Below are 20906 nucleotides of genomic sequence, written 5' to 3' on the forward strand. Positions count from 1 at the left end.
TTATAGAGCAAAATAATCGTTATGCACCTTTGGACCGGTTGGGTCGAATCAAGGCTTTGGGTCCGCTCTGAAGACCATCATTAGATAAAACCATTATTTCCTGTTGGATATTTTATTTATTATTCAGGGACAGAGAGAGAGAAAAAAACCGATTCCTGCTCTTTGGAAAGTAAAAGTTGACAATCGGCAAAAACGTAGGAGTACCATGGTACTTTCGTTGGTCCTTTTTTTCCTTCTGAAAGAAGAACCCGTCCCGTTCACTGGATCATTGTATTTCAACGCCTGATCATAAAAATAAAACTATCCACAAAAGAAGGTCGAGTAACCAAGAGAAGCAGTAAAGAATATTTTAGTTTAGGCCTTCTGTTTTTTTAACTTTTATTTTATTAGTCTTTAAATCAAAACATCTATAGGTTAATTTTAAATTAAACATGGATAATTTGAAATTAAAAAGGGCTAATTTTGTACAAGAAATGGTTAATTTGCACCAAATTAACCATTTTTAATTTCAAATTATCCGTGTTTAACTTTAAATTAACCTTTTGTTAATTTTCAAAACCCTTCTAACTTAAAATCAACCGTTTTTAATTTCAAATTAAATTAATTTTTCAAAAATTTCAAATTAACCCTTTACTTGAGCATTAAAATCAGTAGGTTAGTGTAAAATATATGCTTAAAAATTAAAATTTAATTTTTTTTAAATATAAAATAAATTTGGTTTTTCGAAGTCCATAAGAAAATTAATTGCAATAAAAAATAAATTAAATTAAAATATATCTTTTTCCGTCGAATTTATCCACTTCAAATTATTAATTTTTTTAGTTTTTTTAATTAATCTGTTTAAACGTCAAATTAATCTTTTTTATTTCAAATAAAATTTTAAATTTGTAATGTACATTTTGTAACTTCAAATTAACCCTTTTTAACTTTCAATTATCCTTTTTAATTTTCAAAACACTGTAATTTCAAATTAACTTTCTTTAAAACGTTAAATATAAATTAACCCCCCAAATTAAACATTTTTAATTTCCAAAACCCTTTATAACTTCAAATTAACCATTTTTAATTTCAAATATTATTTCAAATTAACCTTTTAAACAAAAATTAACTTTATTAAATTTCAATTAATCTTTTTAACATCAAATTAACGCTTTATTTTAAGTATTAAAAAATTTAGGAGTGGATATGAAATATAAACGTAAAATAAAATTGAATTTGAAAATTAATTACAACTAAGATTGTATAAAATTAAATATAAAACCAAATTATCCTTCTGTTTATTTGAGATTTATTTACGAATATATCTATTTGTTAATGAAAATATGAAAGAATTGGTCCATAAAATAATAATTTTATATTTTAAAAAATCAGAAATTAATGGAAGAATCATGTGGTTTCTTTCATTTTCATGAGGTATTTTTGATAAGAACAAATTTTATATTAAAACAATTATTCCTAAATTAAAATAATTGTTTATTTTGAAATGTTTTAAGTTTAATTGTAATTACTTTTCATATGGTCTTGTAAGATCCTTTGTTTTTCAAATGCAGGAATTTTACATTTGAACTTACATTTCGAACCATTTCCGAAGTTATTTTTTTAAAGCTTTAAAGAAAGGGTTAATTTGATGCGAAAAAGGGTTAATTGGAAGGGCAAAAGCTGTAATCAAAATTTATCATACTATCAATTAAACTTGTGTTGATTCGTATTAGTGAAATGAGTTATTGTGAAGGTCAGGGAAGTCATTTTATTGACCTGTAGCCCACAACAACCTAAAATAAATATTTGAATATATTTTTCCTCGAAAATTTCATTTTGAATTTGTAATCAATGTTTTGTTTTAATGGGATAATTGAAGAAGAGATAGTAACGGATAGACCTTGGAAGGACCCAGAAACAAAACTATGAAGGCCTATAGTTCTATGCCATAGTAATTTCATGCGGTCATTAATTATGACCGTTATCGACTGCATAACTTTCACCGATCACTTAGGAACATTTCGAATTATCCCTTTCTGACTTTTTCTATATCGGTTTATTATCCGGTAGTGTTATTGGATTTTTTATTAGCCTGTGTGGTGTTGATTGAATGTTTCATAACAGTACCTGTACCGCTTTTCTCCCCGTTGTCCATTAGCGTCAACAAAACAGAAATGATCTTTTGAACAAAGGCATATTTATAGTATGATAACCTTGATGTCTAAAAAAAGAAACTATTCTTTAATTATTGAAAAAATGTCAAACTATTATGATGTGGAATAATGTGAAAAGAAAGAATCTTTTTTTTTTAATTTTCTATTTATTGTTTGTTCTTATGTGTTGAATTGTTTCGATATTCATTGATTTGCGACATTTGAATAGTGCGAACTCTGGCTGATAAAAATTTCAATATTTATGCTATAAGCATGGATGGTAAATTTGGAATTGTGTAATGTTGAATTTTTTATATATTGTTAGTTGTAATAAACATCCTATTGGGGGTTTTTAAGATTGATAATTTTTTTTAATAGTTTTTTCCCAGGGGTGAAACGACACCCCAGGACGCGAACTTCAAGGGTCGGACCGTCGGATCCGACTGGAACGGGAACCCCGGGTTCGACGAAGTCCTTGGCGATTTGTAGAGGGGGCGGGACTCCTATAAAACCAGCCTGGAAGACCGTTCGGCTGAAATCCAAGCGAAAAAATGCCAGCGTCCGGGGCGACCGTAGAACATCCTAGGGAGTCTATAGACTTGCCTATAGAGCCCGAAGGAGTCGATCTGTTCCTCTCAGCTCCAGACAAGAAAAGCCACGGCGAGTTCCTCCAGAGGGTGCAGCAGATGCTCCTTGACCATGCTTTCCAGGTAAACTATCGAATAATTACAAGCTTTCGACAAGAAAACCAGACATTAACCTTTACAAACATAATAAATATGAATTAGAACTTCCTGTCTAAAAACCTCGAAAAAATCCCTACTCTTGCATCCATTTTGCTTAAATTACAATGCACTACAGTATCATAAAGCACTGACATTCAGGTACCTTAGAGTTCACTAGGAAGTAGGTTTGGATGACCATAGGGAGATGGCTCACCATCTAGGCTCCAATGGAGCAAGCTCATCGATACATATTAAAATGTAAGACTATGATTCCACAAAGAAGAAACAAACAGATTGTATTTAATGCCATGCCATGAAATGGTGATGTTGCATGAAACAGGATCAATCAGTTATACAGTTGAGCATAGTTATAGCACCGTTATTCCATAGTAGTAGTAACATTACATTTATTTATGATCATTTTGTTCTAATAGCCTTACATACAACACATACACTAATAAATTAATACACGTGCCTAAGGGTCCATAATGGTGGGGATGACCATAGGTGGTGCCTCTCCAACCAGACTCAAATAATGCAAGCTCACCAACACATTTTTAAATATTAGACTATGATTTGACAAAGAAGAAATAAACAGATCGTATTTATAGTACAAACCGTCCAAGGAATGGTGATGCTACACGAAACCGAGGATCAACTAGTTTAAGCAAAGTCATAGCACCGTTTTTCTCTAGTAGTCATAGCATTACATTTATTTATTATTATTTTGTTCTAATAGCTTTATATACAACATAAATACTAATAAATAAATACTCGTACCTAAGGGTCTTCAAGGAAGCTGGTTTGGATGTCCCTAGGGGATGCCTCTCCAACAAGATTCAAATAATGCAAGATCAACACATTTTTAAATATTAGACTATGACTCGACAAAGAAAAAATAAACAGATTATATTCAAAATACAAACCGTCCAAGGAATGGCGATACTACACGAAACGGAGGATCAACTAGTTATATAGTTTGAGCATAGTCATAGCACGGTTTTTCCCTAGTAGTCATAACTTTACATTTATTTATCACTTTGTTCTAATAGTAAACATATAGACTGATAAATACATACACGTACCTCTAAGGGATTTCAAGGAAGCTGGTATGGATGACCATAGGTGGATGCCTTTCCAACCAGACTCAAAAAATGCAAGCTCATCAACACATTTTTAAATATTAGACTATGAATCATCAAAGAAGAATTAAACAGATTGTTTTTAAAGTACAAACTGTTCAAGGAATGTCAATTTTACAGGAAATCCAGGATCACAATGTTATATAGGTCATAATAACATCGTCTAGAAATCATAACTTTAAATTTATTTATGTATTGAAAATTTTCTTTATAATTTTGATCTAATAGCTATATCCAATGTATAAAACATGTAGCGTAGTAATTAAATTATTTCATGTAGATTTTGCAATGCCACAAGTCTCATCTCATCTCATCTCACAAGTGCTCACAGTCACCACGTCAAAATATGACCTTAACTATAAAAATAAATCTATCTATCTAAAATTATTTGGTTAAGTTAATTAAAGCTGTATTGAAAGGGTTTATTCAATATTGGACGTAATGTACAAATAAATGACATAATATTTGTCACATTGGTCATTGGTTGATCATACAGTCATAGATAATAGGTTACATTCTAGTTACACATTTCGGTTTTTTCTACCCAACAGTTCATTATAAATCGTTTTGTTATTTTAGTTTTTAATGTTGTTTTTAGACTCGTTTAATTTACGATAGTTTCTGTTTCTTCACCCATGATCACTATTGCTAAATTGTTGTTTAGAAAAACGTTCTCGACTAATGACTTTGATGTTAAAATCCGACCTTTCTTATATTTAGTTAAATAATGAAATCCTTCATTTATGTTTGGTTTTTCTTTTTTAAGAGCACTCACAGGGAGAGCAAGGTGGCTCGATACGTGGAACCTGAACGGCTGAAAGAGATCATGGACTTGGACTTGAAACGAGAGCCTAGCTCCATGGAAGCCCTCATCGGCCACATTCGTGATACTATGAAGTACTCTGTCAATACAGGACACCCCTTTTTTGTCAACCAGCTATTTTCCTCACTGGATCCGTACGGCTTAGCCGGTGGATGGGTGACGGACTCACTCAACCCGAGTGTTTACACTTACGAGGTGATTGTTTCTGTTTGTTTTTATGATCAGCGTTTTATGCTGACTGTTCTTGAAAACGTCGCCAATTTATTTTTAGGTTTCGCCTGTGTTCAGCTTGATGGAAGAGGCCGTACTGAAGGAAATGAGAACCATCGTCGGATTCACAGAAGGAGACGGCATCTTCTCCCCAGGCGGTTCCATCGCCAACGGATATGCCATAAACTGCGCCAGGTTCAACAAAATGCCACAGATCAAGGTAAAGGTGTGTTTTGTTTATTTCCTGATGAATTTTTTAAATATGATTTCATTTTAGGAAAAAGGCCTACACGGGCTGCCCCGTCTCGTCCTTTTCACATCGGAAGACGCCCACTATTCCATCAAAAAGATGGCTGCCCTTCAAGGGATCGGGTCCGACAACGTCTACCTGGTCAAGACGGAAGCCAACGGAAAGATGGACGTGCGCGACCTCAGGGCACAGGTGGAGAAGTCCCTCGAGGAAGGAGCAGTACCGTTTATGGTCTCAGCCACAGCAGGTAAACCTTTTTAACAACTAAAATTGAAAGACTTATGTTCTGATAGCAGAGCATCGGCGTTTTTTTAACGCTTTTAAAACACCTCATGACCGTCAGTTCTGTTAGGCATTACCCCATATTAAGTTTGGTTTAAGTACCTAACTCTATTAGTAAAAACACGAACTTAATTGTCGAAAAGTATGTTTATATACAGCTCAAATAAAAATAGTTGAAGAATATTATTCTATGTCTGTGCCTTTGTTTTTTGTCGCACCTAAGCCATATCTAGCTCTTTGCAGCTTAATTATTATTCTATATCCATTGAAAACTAAACGATTAGAACAAAGATAGCCTGATCTATGTTGGTGAATAGTCTAAACGTATTATTTTTTAGGCACGACTGTCCTCGGAGCATACGACCCTATAGAGGAGATCCACGAAGTCTGCAAAGATCACGGCATGTGGCTGCACGTCGACGCAGCCTGGGGAGGCGGCGCCCTCGTCTCAAAGAAGTACCGACACCTACTTCGCGGCATAGAAAAGTAAGTCCCATTTCTTTTTACAAGAAGACATTTCTGTCAAGAAATAAATTCTAAAGCTGTCGATTTATTTGAACTTGAAATTGTGAGGACAATCAGGGCGTGGCTTGAAACCGTCACAAAAGAGGTCATATTTCCTTTCTTCCTTAAAACTTCGATATATTAAAAGAAATCATTAAAATCTCACGGCATTGTACCGACATTATCTTTTAACGAGAAACGTAAATTCACTCCAAGTCCTTGAAAGTCGCGGATAGAAGAAAAAGCTCTTAATTACCAAGGAAGTCAATTTACGACATAATCCATTTCTTGGTTCCCTAACCTTTCCAACTTGTCCTTTATCCTAAAATCCTTTCATATTTATACGACGGAGGTAACAGTTTTATTTGCTTTGTTTACCTTCCGACCAGAGTACAACAGAATTTCATGTACGTTCCAATATGATTATGAAAATTTTCTAGATGTCCCGGATGATCGGAAAAGTCCATACTTGAAATTTATAACCTCCTAGATATATAAAGCATCCCATATTTGAAACTTAATAAACGATCTATATAAATTTCGTTCAAAGGTTTAAAAAACATGGAAAAAGAATATTGATAATATGAACAAAGCCCAGATGAGAATTTTCATTGTTATTAAGAATATTATTGTCTCAGTCGTGTTCGAGGCCAGATGCAGGTTGATTATGATTTTTTTTTACTGGATAGAGATCTCACGTATTAACGGGCACGCGATCCTTCTATAATTACAAGGCAAAAGACGTCCTTGCTTGGCAAAAAAAGGACTTTTATACTAATTTATTCGGGTCAAGTTTGTTTTGAGGCAGTCAACTCGGCATTGGTCATCAATCGAAAAAACCCGGAATCGAGAGGGAAAAGTTATGCAACTGTCCGCCAATTGGGTTAAACTCACCTTGGTTGGACTTTTTCTTTCGCCAATCACACATCCCTGTGCCAGAGTCTTTCAAGGATTGCAAGATCGCGTTAATGGTGAGTCGGTGAACCTTGAGAGTCTTCGCGAGTTGACTTCTTTGAAAAAAACACTTCCTGGCTTCGGGAAAAATTGAAAACTGGTTTAATTCTAAGGTCAAATGTTCCGATCCACGCCCCACATTAAAGCCAAAACTTGAACTTCTTAAGACTTGAGACTGTTTTGAATATTTGCTTATTAGTTGAACTTAGGATTGCAGTTTGGACTAGCAATTATTTCCGGTTTGGTCTATCGAACTCATCGATTTACGAGTCCATGTGGTTTGGGAATGCTACATGCCATATTGCCCGATAGTTTGGAATGGTTAGGTATAGTTTGGGATCATTACACACCAGGTGTTAGATAATCTGGGTGAAGGATGGGAAGGGATCGTTACTGATGGTTACACATCTGACCTCACGATATTTTTGGGTGGTTAGAGATGGTCAATGTTGTTTTGGGATGGCTAGAGATAGTTATGAATTGGGGTCATTACATGTCAAATCTCACGAAAGTTTAGAATGATTTCTGATATTTTAGAACCTTTTCTCACTACACGATGATCTGGGTGAAGAATGGTTAATAATGATTAAAACACACACAATACCCCGGGATGATTAGAGATAGTGATGAACTGGTATGGCTAAAAATGATCAGTGGTGATATGGGATGGTTACAAGCCAGATATAACGAAAGTTCAGAATTTTGTGTGCTTGTTTGTTATCATTTCACCCTATATGTTACATTATCTGGGTGGTTAGAGAGGATCAGTAATGATTTGAGATGGTTAGTGATGACCTGTGATGATATGGTCTGATTACACTCCACATATCAAGAAAGTTTAAAATGTTTTGTGTTAGTTTGGGATCGTTACACCCTACATGTTTCATTATCTGGTGAGGAATGGTTAGAAAGGATCAGTGATAATTTAGGATGTTTAGAGATGACCTGTGATGATGTGGTATGATTACACCCCACATATCAAGAAAGTTTAAAATGTTTTGTGATAGTTTGGGATCATTACACCCTACATGTTTCATTATCTTGTGAGGAATGGTTAGAGAGGATCAGTGAAAATTTGGGATGGTTAGAGATGACCTGTGATGATATGGTATGATTACACCCCACATATCAAGAAAGTTTAAAATGTTTTGTGATAGTTTGGGATCATTACACCCTACAAATTAGATTATCTGGGTGAAGAATGGTTAGAGAGGATTACTGATGATTTGTGATGGTTACACACCAGATACCACGATAGTGTGGAATGTTTTGTGATTGTTTGGGACCATTACAACCTAGATTTTTGAAAATCTGGGTGAAAGACGGTTAAATATGATTAGTGATTTTTACACATTTTATTTCACAAGGTTTCACATGGTTAGAGATGATTAGCGATGATCCGGGATGGCTAGAGATGATCAGTGACAATTTGTGATGGTTACACGTCAAATATCACGATAGGTTAGAATGGTTCGTGAAAGTTTGGAATCATTACACCCTACATGTTTGATTATCTGGGTGAAGAATGGTTAGAGAGGATCAGTGATGATTTGAGATGTTTACATGTCAGATATCACCATAGTTTGAAACAGTTCGTGATTGTTAAGCATCGTTACACTCCAGATGTTAGATAATGTGGGTGAAGGATGGTTAAATGTGATTTGTCACGATTACACATCTGATTTCACAATATGTTTGGATGGTTAGAGATAGTGATAGTTTAAGATGGCAACGCGTCATAATTCCCCATAATTTGGAATGGTTATAGATAGTTAGTGATATTTTGGAATGGCCAAAAATTATCAAAGATGATTTGTGCTGTTTTTAGAAGATAGTGATGATTTGAGGTGGTTACTTGTCAGATATCACGATAGTTCGGAATGTATAGTGATGGTTTGGGATCATTACACACTAGAAGAATAGATAGAGGTGATGGTTACACATAAGATTTCATAATAGATTTATATAGTTAAACACACATTTGAATATAATACATCTAAATAAACAGCTAAAATGGATACAAGATACACCAAATCAGCCTTAATTATAATAAAAACCCTCTTCCAGGTCTGATTCAGTTACGTGGAACCCTCACAAAATGCTGGCCGCTCCTCAGCAGTGTTCGACTTTCTTGACCAAGCACACAAAGATCCTTAGTCAATGCCATTCCGCCCAGGCCCAGTACCTCTTCCAGAAGGACAAATTCTACGACACCAGCTACGACACGGGCGACAAGCACATTCAATGCGGAAGGAGAGCGGACGTGTTCAAATTCTGGCTGATGTGGAAGGCCAAGGTATTTAAATTTTTTTCGACAATGGAATTTTGTCCTCATGCCCTCTGTTGCTTTAAGGGAACGGACGGACTGGAAAAGCACGTCGACCGTGTTTTCGACTCCGCTGAATACTTCACGGAGAAGATCCGGGGTAGGCCGGGCTTCAAGCTGTTCGTCGAACGGCCGGAATGCACCAACGTGACCTTCTGGTACGTCCCACCTAGCCTGCTCGGCAAAGAATCGGAACCCGACTTCAACCAAAAGCTCCACAAGGTAGGAAAAAAAATTCAAATCGTTCTTTAAAACACCTGCTGACTCGTCTTCTTCTCAGGTCGCACCGTTAATGAAAGAAAGGATGATGAGGGAAGGGACGATGATGATGACCTACCAACCGCTTCGGGAGCACCCCAACTTTTTCAGATTGGTCATACAGAATTCTTCCCTCAACCACAACGACATGGATTACATCGTGGCCGAAATCGAAAGACTCGGACGAAACTTGTAAAACCTGTAAAATAACTTGTCGATCGTATTAGTATTTATTAATTTATATTATCATCGCCCTTCCTCTCGTGGGGGGAAAACGAAAACAGGGCACCCTCTCCTTTCTATTTATAATGTAGCTATATTAATTATTATTTGTAATGTATAAAGTTCTGGATATATATGTATAATATATCATTTTAAAAGATTTACATTTTGCTATTACTTCCTTTACTGTAAAACCAATGACCACTATTGGCGATTCGTTGCTGTTTTGCCATTAGTAGACGTTTAGAAAAGATGAATAGACAACCCCTGGTGATAAGGTTTTGTAGATTGATTAGGTTTCGTGGTCCGATTGACCAAATAAATTCTCATCAATTAATTAATCTTTAAGTAATGAATTGGTTGAGATGAAAAAAGTCGGTGTCACGAGCGGGATTCGAACCCACGACCTTCGGCTAAATACGCCTCTGCTCTACCACTTGAGCTATCGTGACTTCGATCCACTCGGACACCAACTTTCATCAAAGAGATTACACGATTGAAAAGTGGCAAAAAGGAGGGAAAATTCAAAAGGTGGGGTTGAGATAGTAAATAAAGCAGCGGCGCATATAGCCGAAGGTCGTGGGTTCGAATCCCACTCGTGACACAGAATTTTTTCATATCAATCAATACTTTTCTTATAGATTAATTAATTGAAAGTTTTGTTGATTTATCGACCAGCTCATGCAGATAATGTTCACTTGGTGATCAAATAAACTATTTTTAATTTAAAATCTTCGTATTATACATTTTTAATTTTGCAATTTCACATCAATATAAGTAAGAAAATGACATACATTTTTGTACTTACTGATTTTTAGTCAGAAATAAAAGAATTGAATTGTCATGCCAACACTGAAAACAATTTTTCTCGCTTTTTTCTTCACCTTTTCAACTATGAAATAGTCTAGTCACTTCATAGTTGAAACGGTGAAGAAAAAAGTGAGAAAAAAATTTCAGTGTTAGCATGAAAATAAAACAAATCAGAAGTAAATAAAAATATAAATTGTTTTATTTTCACGCTAACATTGAGAATTTTTTTCTCGTCTAGTCACTTCATAGTTGAAAAGGTGAAGAAAAAAGTGAGAAAAAAATTTCAGTGTTAGCCTGAAAATAAAACAAGTCAGAAGTAAATAAAAACGTGAATTGTTTCATTTTCACGCTAACATTGAGAATTTTTTTCTCGTCTAGTCACTTCATAGTTGAAAAGGTGAAGAAAAAAGTGAGAAAAAAATTTCAATGTTAGCATGAAAATAAAACAAGTCAGAAGTAAATAAACTTGAATTGTTTTATTTTCACGATAACACTGAAAAGTTTTTTTCTTCACCTTTTTAAGTACGAAACTAGTCTAGTCACTGAATAGTTGAAAAGGTGAAGAAAAAAGTGAGAAAAAAAAGTTCCGTGTTAGCTTGAAAATAAAACAAGTCAGAAGTAAATAAAATGGAATTGTTTTATTTTCACGCTAACACCGAAAAAAAATTTTCTTCACCTTTTCAACTACATATGAAGTAACTAGACTAGTTTCATAGTTAAAAAGGTGAAGAAAAAACTTTTCAGAGTTATATAGTAAATACAAAAATGTTTTGTTACAATACAAAAATCAATATGTTCTTACATATTGATGATAAATTGGCCAAAATTAAAAATGTAAAATATATCCTTTTGTAGATCCCTGAAGAAGGTACAATAAAGTTCCGAAAGCAAGACTGAGATTTAAAATTAAAAATATGACCAAGTGTACATTATTAGACATTTATTTTAAAGTTTTATTGTACAGTATTGTTCCTCTCAGTAAATATTTATTAACTANAAAAAATTTCAGTGTTAGCATGAAAATAAAACAAGTCAGAAGTAAATAAATTTGAATTGTTTTATTTTCACGATAACACTGAAAAGTTTTTTTCTTCACCTTTTTAAGTACGAAACTAGTCTAGTCACTTCATAGTTGAAAAGGTGAAGAAAAAAGTGAGAAAAAAATTTCAATGTTAGCATGAAAATAAAACAAGTCAGAAGTAAATAAATTTGAATTTTTTTATTTTCACGATAACACTGAAAAGTTTTGTTCTTCATCTTTTTAACTATGAAACTAGTCTAGTTACTTCATATGTAGTTGAAAAGGTGAAGAAAAATTTTTTCGGTGTTAGCGTGAAAATAAAACAATTCCATTTTATTTACTTCTGACTAAAAATCAGTAAATACAAAAATGACTGTCATGTTCTTACATATTGATGATAAATTGGCCAAAATTAAAAATGTATAATATATCCTTTTTTAGATCCCTGAAGAAGGTACAATAAAGTTCCGAAAGCTAGGCTGAGATTTAAAATTAAAAATATGACCAAGTGTACATTATTAGACATTTATTTTAAAGTTTTATTGTACAGTATTGTTCCTCTCAGTAAATATTTATTAACTATAAAAAAAGACTTCCGTTTTAAGCTGAAAGGTAAACAAACAATAAAACTACGTGGTTATCTGATAAAAAAGTTCAACGACCAGTAAATCTTCAGAACGTTGGTGGTTTTTTTAAAGCAACAATAGATTTTGTGCTATCGATGTATGGATAGACTAATTATAGTCGAAAACAAAAAGTGAGATTAGGGGGATATCTTACCCAAAGAAGAACACCCACCAGGACACCCTCAAACATCCAACTTTCCCATAAATTACGCAAATTTTTTCGCGGCTGGTTCGATTGGTGAAATGGTTGTTGGTTCAAAAATGAAGGGCCAGGAACAAAGGAAAAAGTTAAAATCCAAAGATGAACGACCAAGAAAAAACAACGAAGAAAAACATCCAACATTTTTCACAAGTTCGATAGATTTTTCCATTGACAAGATAGTATTTGGTAACAACAAAAAGGACCAAATAAAAAACAAACGAAGAACGGATATCTGATAAGCGTCAAAACTTAATAATCTGCCTAATTGATCACTAACTTTATTAAACTTTATTAAAATAGATAAATAAATTGATATTCCAGTTTAAATTCAAATAGGTCAAGGCCACAAGACTCGCTTTTCTCGCGTCTCCCCACTTCCAGTATGGCCACTGATAAACTGGTTAAGGGCTTTCGCAGTGAGCTATCAGCTATGGACATGTCACTGGCAAAGAAGGTGGTTCTCATAACCGGCGGGAGCTTCGGCATCGGGAGGAAACTGGCTGAAACAGTCGCCTCTGAAAAAGCTCTGGTATTTTCATTGATTTATTTTAGTTTGAATTTTGCTTTAAACCTATGCGTTTATTTTATAAATCTTCAATCGTTTGACCATCGAGAAGTGGAGCGATATACCGTCAAACAACAAGAAAAATACCTTTTGTGCAAGTTTCATTTTCAAAGACTCTCCTTGCAAGAGTGATCATGGACTTTTTGGGTCCGTTTGCTACAAATATTCTCATTTATTTATTAAAGAAAGAAAATAAGGGCATGTGATTTTCTTTCCCTCTTATGTATGCAGATTACATAATTTTGGAAAATGCACTTCGCTCTCTGTTTCATCAAGAAGCCTGGGAAAAAAATATATATAGCCCTGCTTAAAAATATTAAGCTCTACTTATTCTGTTCATGTCCCTAAATTTATAATAAAATATAATAATAATTTATAATAAATAACACGAAACCTGATTGATTTTTATTGTGGTGTCATGTATGCTGCGATTCTTTTATTTATTACATTTTATTAGGTTTCGTGGTCCGATTGATCAAATAAATTCTTTTCAATTAATTAGGTTTTGGCTGAGATAAAAAGGCAAAAGGAAGGAAAATTCAAAAGGTGGGGTTGAGGTGGGAAGTTGGTGTCCGAGTGGATCGAAGTCACGATAGCAGCGGCGTATTTAGTCGAAGGTCGTGGGTTCGAATCCAGCTTTTGACACTGACTTTTTTATCTCAACCAAAACATTAATTAATTGAAAATAATCATTTATTCATATTAGTCAATCATTTGACATTATAGACTGAGGCTAGACATAGAATAAGGCTCAGTTTTAAATGGTTGATTTTATTTTAATTATTTCATGTTATCTATTGCTCGGGTTTACATCTGTGTAATTAAATCCAAAAAAAGATATGGTACTTGGAAGAGGTGATAAGGGAAAAACTCTAATCATTTTAAAATAACTCACGGTTTGCGTTGTTTATAGCGCTTGAAATCCGGATAGTTGAAAACTGATAAAAAATGATAGTTGAAAAAAGAGGATTAAAAAAAGAGAAAATGGAGAGTAGAGAGAAAAAGAGAGATGGGTAAATGAGACAGTATGAAAAAAGTGAGAAAAGAAAAATGAGAAAACAAGAGAGAGATGGATAATTGAAACTGTAAGTGAGAGAGAGAAAGAGAATGAATGAACGAATATTGTTTTATTTACGAATTCATCAAATTTAGTTGCGAACGACCTCTCTTACACTTGTTGAAAGATAGATGATCGATAGATAGATAGATAGATGGAGAGAGAGAGAGGAGAGAGGAGAGAGAGAGAGAGAGAAAGGGAGAGAGAGAGAGAGAGTAAGAGGATGGGTAAATGATATAATGAGATAGCATGAGAGAAAGTGAGACAAGAAAAATGGAAAAATAAGAGAGAGATGGATAAATGAAACAGTAAGCGAGAGAGAGAAAGAAGAAGAAGAATGAATGAATAGGTTTTATAGAAGACGAAGGAAGAAGAATGAATGAATAGCGTTTTATAGAAGAAGAAGAAGAATGAATGAATAAATAAATAAATGAATAGCGTTTAATTTACAAAATCTCGCAAATTTAGTTGCGAACGACCTCTCTTACAATTGTCGAAAGACAGAGAGAGAGAGAGAGAGTGAGTGAGAGAGAGAGTGAGAGAGAGAGAGAGAGTGAGAGAGAGAGTGAGAGAGAGACAGACAGACAGACAAAGATAGAGAGAAGAGAGAGAGAGCATGAAAGAAATAAATGGAGAAGGAAAGAAAAAATTACGCTGAAATGGATACAGAAAAACCGAAAAGTGTGAGAGAGAAATAAAAAAAAGAAAGAGAGTTATATACAGTAAAAACGAGAACAATTAAGGATGAAAGCATAAAGAAGATAGTAAGAGAAAGAAAGAAAAGAAGAGAGAGATTAGCGATTGAAAGATGAAAGAAAGTGAGTGACATGGAGATAGAGAAAAATAAAAACATTAATTATGATAAAGAAAGAAAACGAGTAAGAGAGATGGAGAGAGGGAATGAAGAATGAAAGGAAAAAAGACAGTAAAAAAGACAGAAATATAGAAAGATTAGATAATGAGAGAGTGCGAGGAAGAGAAAGGGAAAAGAAAGAAACATGAGATTCCATGAATGAGAGGAACAGTAATATAGACTGAAAAATATCCATATAAAAATATAGATAGATAGGAAAAGGTTGAATTAAAAGGAGCGATAGACAGAATTAAAAAAGAGAAAGGGAGAAATGAAAAATGCACAATTTAAAGTCGATTTCGTGCCAGTTAGCTCAGGTGTTTATGTCTTATTTTATTAATTTTGTCTTCAGGTCTCAGTTTGCGACGTCAATGAAGCAGACGGGGTAGAACTGGAGGAGAAATTGAACAAGGAACACGGAGAAGGAACGGCAATGTTCATGAAATGCGACGTCACTGACAGAAATGCTTTCAGAGGTAAGGACGAAACTGGCCGAAACATTTTCGTTATTTTTGTTTATTTATCCATTTTCCAGATTTCTTCCAAAAAACCAAAGACCGCTTCGGCAGGATCGACGTCGTCGTGAACAACGCCGGATTCTTCGACGACAGCGACCAGAAATGGGAGTCCATGGTGGATGTCAACGTGGTGGGTTTCTTTTTTCCACCCTAATTTAAAAAAAAATCTAAATGTGTTTTTATTTTTTATCAAGTAGTACTTAATTAACTACCACTAGTAGAACATTCTCTAATCTACGAGATAACTTTTTTTATGGCTTTATCGGCCCACTGTATCACATAAGACAAAAAACTTTTGTACTGATAAAAGATAACTTATAAAGAGAGTAATATTCTTGTTCTCATGACTTGAAAATGATTCAAATTACAAATTTGTATTTTCGGAAATATCTTTGGTTCGAGACTATGAGGGAACATCCCATTATCCAAATCCAAAGTGTGGACGTCAACAAAAAAATACCTTTTCGGACATGTTAGTACTAGAATAAGCAGAATTTTTTACGCATAAATAATTTTTTTTTTAAACCGTATGACGACTTATATTCGACTCGGATGTATCATCATAGATCAAAGGAAAAAAGACGATCCATGAATTCAGATAGTCGGACTGAAGGATGCCTTAGGCTCCTTAACTTCAAACTTACGACAAGTCCTTATTGGATCCGTCTTCACTTGCGGGTTTGTCGAACTATTCAAATTTTGGCCTTCCACCATTTGAGAGTCTTAAAATTAGACCAAATGGGACTGGAATTTAGTATAAATCAGTTGAAAGATACGTTAATCCAATTTTAAAGAGTGGACAGCAACTTATGTACATGACTACGTTTGGGGGTAATGTCGTGGTTTTGTTTTAAAACAACAATAATAAGTTCAAATAAGAAAAACGCCTAAACTGGGCAAGAATGTACCACAAATCGGAAGGGAAAATGGTGGATATCCATTAATCCTATTTAAAAGGGTGGATATCAACCTAACCAAAGACCCCTTTCCTTTTAAAAAAGATAGTTCCTACTCACAATAAGTTGTTTTCAACGATCCGGATTTCGAGCTTTTAGCTCATCATCAGGTTGAAGGAGTTCTACAACCACGTCTCTTGACATGAATTGCAAAGTGTCTTTTTGACTTTTAGACAGACGTTTTGCAATTCATGTCGAGAGACGTGTTGTAGAACTCCTTCAACCTGATGATGAGCTAAAAGCTCGAAATCCGGATCGTTGTTTTCAAATGGTCGTCTACCATCGATGTTTTTTAAACTAAATCCCTACTAAGGATGCAAGGACCAGCCTCCAAATGCTGTATCATAAATCAGATGTAAAAGTTGTGAAGATCCATTACTATAATTCTAAAGAGTTGACATCAAACTAAGCATGCCAAGACCAAAGTTTGTAGGAAATTACACTGACCTCTGTACTCGTCACTCACAGATAATATGCCATACCAGGCATAGAGGACCAGTTCGGCTAAATCCACCTAACTTGGGGCGTCGGTGGCCGCAAAGGTTTAGTCGTTGACACGGCGCTCATGACTGTAAGGTGATTCGAACTGTCCCGGGTTCGAATCCAGCGGCCCTGTATTCGAATCCGAATACAAATGGGCTTTTTTTGTAAAACACCGCCACCCTGAGGACGCATATGACCTCTGCTGTTACGAACCCTCATTATTATTATTTAAAAAAAAAACTACCTAATTCTTCACTACCTTAAAACTGACCACAACCGAAGACAGTAATGCTTCTTATAAAAAATTCTTTTCCTTGGCAACACCGTTGAGGAAGAGGTCCATATGCGAATCCTTTGGAATTCATACTTCAATATAATGCAGACATTATCCTTGTTGATTTGACCTCTTTTTTGTGTTTAGAAAGGCGTTATCACTGGTTCCCTGCTCGCACTCGAATTCATGGGCACTGAGAACGGCGGTGAAGGAGGAACTGTCTTAAACATATCCTCAGTAGTCGGATTCCATAGGATGATCTTTATGCCGATATATTCAGCGAGCAAAGCAGCCGTGCTCATGTTCACCAGGAACATGGGAGTAAGATGAGATGGTTGGTAACCGTGCACGTTGAATTCTTCTTTGAATCGTTTTCCAGGACGAGCTGCATTTTTCAAAAAACCACGTCAAGTTCATAGCGATCTGCCCTCACGGCTCGCTGGGCAGCCACTTCTTCGAGAACACGCGGGGACGGTTCCTCTACCCGGACGGCTATCTTGAGGACAAATTCGAAAAATGCTTCGACGTCCAGTCATTTCAATCGTACGTAATCTCACACCGACTTTTGTTTTCTTGTACAAATTACGACTTTTTTTAGAGTCGATCACGTCGCCCAGTCCATAGCCAACGTCCTCAAAGTCGGCAGCAACGGAAGCATCTGGCTAATAGAAAACGGGGAGAAAGAGAAGGAGGTGAATATAGTCGATCCAAAAATTCACGGCGTTGATGAGCAACCGAAATCATCCTGCTCGCCATAAACCATAAATTTAATCAAAATCTATGTTGTTTTTTTTATTGCAATTTATAACAGTTCGATCTGAACTATAAGTTTTACTTCCTTAAAATTTAAAATAAAAATATATATAACAATAGAGAAAAATATTAATGAATCTTTAATCCATTTACGTTTTAGGGGTCAACTGACCAAGGTACTTATTTAATTAATTATTCTTTTTATGTAAGGTCTTGGTTGAGATAAAAAAAAGTAAATGTCACAAGCGGGATTCGAAAAGTGGCAAAAAGGAGGGAAAATTCAAAAGGTGGGGTTGAGATAGTTCAAGTGGTACAGCAGTGGCGTATTTAGCCGAAGATCGTGGTTCGAATTCCGCTCGTGACATTGACTTTTTTATCTCAACCAAGACGTTACATAACAAATAATAGAAATATTATGTATGAAAAGAGAAAAATAAGATACCTCAAAATGTTAATAGTTACGTTATTTATGTGGTAAAAGAGGAAGTGTCCTTATTTGAGCGCCAATTTAACATCCCTAGTTTAGTCAGCTTGTTATTAAAAATAAATTGGATGCCAGATAGATATCAGTATGTAAAATATATATTATATTTTAAGTCCATTATGTTTCGTGGTCCGATTGACTTCATTAATCTTTTTTATTTTTTTTATTATGTAAGTTATTGGTTGAAATGAAAACGCTAGTGTCACGAGCGGGATTCGAGCCCACATTTGGAAAATGGCAAAAAGGAGGGAAAATTCGAACAGTTGTATAGTTTCAGATGCAGTGTGGTTTCCGAGAGGATTGATGTCACGATAGCTCAAGTGTTCGAGCAGCGGCGGATTTAGCCAAAGGTCGTGGGTTCGTATCCCGCTCGTGACACTGACTTTTTTATCTCAACCAAGACCTTACATAAAAAGAATAATTAATTAATGAAACTTTTATTTACATTTTTACCCAACCATTGTAAACATTTAACTCTTATAGTGTAAAATCTGAGGGTTCGAGGTCCTTGAAGTGAATCTCCAAATAATTAAAACAACCCAGGAGTTAAAGATTAAATAGTGTTGTATTTGTTATACAATGGCTGAAAAAAATTCCATTTGTGTATGGAATATCCTCATGTTATAACGTTTCCTCTGGACAATTGACTTAATTGTCCCCTAGGCGACAAATTGAGTACATTAATGGTGATGATTAAACAAATTGAGCTAATTTTCTTCATCACAGATGAGAGGGCTCAAAGTTTTTACTTTAAAAAAACTTAGAAAGACTCTAAGCCAAGACCCTGACTCCTGATAGTTCAGCATTCCTGTTTAACCGAGAATAAATAATTATAATTAAAATTACTTAATTATAAAATCTAAATGATATCGACTCGTCGCCCTTCGTAAACAGCAACACCTAGATTCTTTTATCCATTTTTGTCAGAGTTGACATGGCTTTTTTAATTTCTCCGGTCTCGAGGACAGCAGGTCGCAGCGTACTCATTACTTCGGGCCGGATTGAGACATTGGAATTTACTCTAAAATTTATAAATAGAATTTCTAACTGTGTGTGATGTTCTTTTATGTGAATGACATTCTTAAGCGTTTATGGCGGTTTGGCACACATTAAATTTGCAAGGGTGGAAGAATGGATTGGATCCTGAATCACTGATGGACTTTCCACCCACCCTTGGCTATCACACCGATTCATTTCAAAATAAAACAAACATTTTGAAGGGAATTCTTCCCATTTGTCTTCTAAATACGGTATGAAATAAATTATTAATAATATTTTGGCAATAAATCATAATTTGAAAGTGAGGAATTCAACCTAAATATCTTTTATTCTGGATGACCTTTTTAACCACAAAATGACATACGGAATGACCAAATTTCTATTGAATACATCGTTAAAAATAAGACCTGGGAAAACTGGCTGAAGGATGAAAAGTGGTTCGTTTACAACAATGCTCAGAACGGTACTTGGGGAAAACGCAGCGACACACCGTTTAAAATCTCCAAAAGCAGATTACATCCCAAGAATTTTTTTTCGTGTTAATCGTGTTTTTTAGGCAGAGCAGAAGTCAATAACGTTGCTGTTTACTTCAATACAACGTAAATAAATTCAAAGAAAGGAAAAGGATCAAATGCAGACCAGAATGTACCATAAATCAGAAGAAAAAGTTCTGGAGATCCATTAATTCAATTCTGATGGGTGGACATCAACCAAAGGACCCAAAGACCAGAGTTTCTAGGAAATTGGATTGACCTCTTACTAAAAGCCCACGGAAATAAGTTCTAAGAAAAAAAATGAACCAAATACGAACCAGAATGTATCATAAATCAGAAGGAAAATTTCTGCAGATTCTAAGGACGGAAAAACCAGGTTGTAATAAATTTGGTTGACCCTTTACTTAAAACCCACGTAAATAAGTTCAAAGAAGGAAAATGGACCAAATACGAACCAGAATGTATAACAAATCAGAAGAAAAAGTTCTCGAGATCAGTTAATTCAATTCTGAGGGGTGGACATCAACCAAAGGGCGCAAAACCCAGTGGTTGTAAGAAATAAGGTTGACCCTTTACTTAAAACCCACAGGAATAAGTCCAAAAAAGGAAAAAGGATCAAATACAGACCAGAATGTATCACAAATCAGAAGAAAAAGTTCTCGAGATCCGTTAATTCAATTCTAATGAGTGGACATCAACCAAAGGACGAAAAAACCAGTGGTTGTAAGAAATAAGGTTGACCCTTTACTTAAAACCCACGGAAATAACTTAAAATGAAACTTAAGCGAAAAATGACTTAAACTGGAGAAAAACTTATCATAAATTACAGATAAAAGCAATTTAGAACCATTAATCCAATTTTAAAGTGTAGACCTCAACTGAACGATGCCATGACCCCCATTTTTAGAAAGAAAGAAGAAAAAAGTTCAAGTAATACAAAAAAACTATTTGGGCTAGTCGTTAATCAGATGTAAAAGTTGTGA

At 34.8% G+C, this 20906-nt stretch overlaps 2 protein-coding genes across 2 annotated transcripts; both read left to right on the forward strand.

Moving 5' to 3' along the window:
- The first annotated feature begins 2522 nt into the window (after nt 1-2522).
- Nucleotides 2523-9952, forward strand: LOC106665895 (cysteine sulfinic acid decarboxylase). The gene is made up of 8 exons (XM_014392700.2): nt 2523-2842; nt 4766-5017; nt 5094-5252; nt 5310-5529; nt 5903-6050; nt 9090-9318; nt 9376-9570; nt 9629-9952. Exons 1-8 carry the CDS (start codon nt 2684-2686, stop codon nt 9800-9802), a joined length of 1536 nt encoding a protein of 511 aa, XP_014248186.1. The 5' UTR covers nt 2523-2683; the 3' UTR covers nt 9803-9952.
- Nucleotides 9953-12837: 2885 nt separating this feature from the next.
- LOC106665897 (15-hydroxyprostaglandin dehydrogenase [NAD(+)]-like) lies at nt 12838-18075 on the forward strand. Its single transcript, XM_014392702.2, has 6 exons — nt 12838-13016; nt 15315-15438; nt 15498-15610; nt 17341-17514; nt 17573-17736; nt 17792-18075. The coding sequence occupies exons 1-6, from the start codon at nt 12870-12872 to the stop codon at nt 17949-17951; spliced, it is 882 nt and encodes a 293-aa protein (XP_014248188.1). The 5' UTR covers nt 12838-12869; the 3' UTR covers nt 17952-18075.
- Nucleotides 18076-20906: the final 2831 nt, after the last annotated feature.

Source organism: Cimex lectularius, unplaced genomic scaffold, assembly GCF_000648675.2.
Source record: "Cimex lectularius strain Harlan isolate CLEC.00 unplaced genomic scaffold, Clec_2.1 scaffold109, whole genome shotgun sequence".
In the NCBI taxonomy this organism is placed as follows: domain Eukaryota; kingdom Metazoa; phylum Arthropoda; class Insecta; order Hemiptera; family Cimicidae; genus Cimex; species Cimex lectularius.

Excerpts from the sequence above, each read along its gene's own strand:
- LOC106665895 (XM_014392700.2), top strand. The coding sequence starts at position 2,684 with ATGCCAGCGTCCGGGGCGACCGTAGAACATCCTAGGGAGTCTATAGAC. Across the intron at positions 2,843-4,765 it reads TCCTTGACCATGCTTTCCAG|AGCACTCACAGGGAGAGCAA; the intron begins GTAAACTATCGA and ends TTCTTTTTTAAG. Across the intron at positions 6,051-9,089 it reads CTACTTCGCGGCATAGAAAA|GTCTGATTCAGTTACGTGGA; the intron begins GTAAGTCCCATT and ends ACCCTCTTCCAG.
- LOC106665897 (XM_014392702.2), top strand. The coding sequence starts at position 12,870 with ATGGCCACTGATAAACTGGTTAAGGGCTTTCGCAGTGAGCTATCAGCT. Across the intron at positions 13,017-15,314 it reads TCGCCTCTGAAAAAGCTCTG|GTCTCAGTTTGCGACGTCAA; the intron begins GTATTTTCATTG and ends TTTTGTCTTCAG. Across the intron at positions 15,439-15,497 it reads TGACAGAAATGCTTTCAGAG|ATTTCTTCCAAAAAACCAAA; the intron begins GTAAGGACGAAA and ends TCCATTTTCCAG.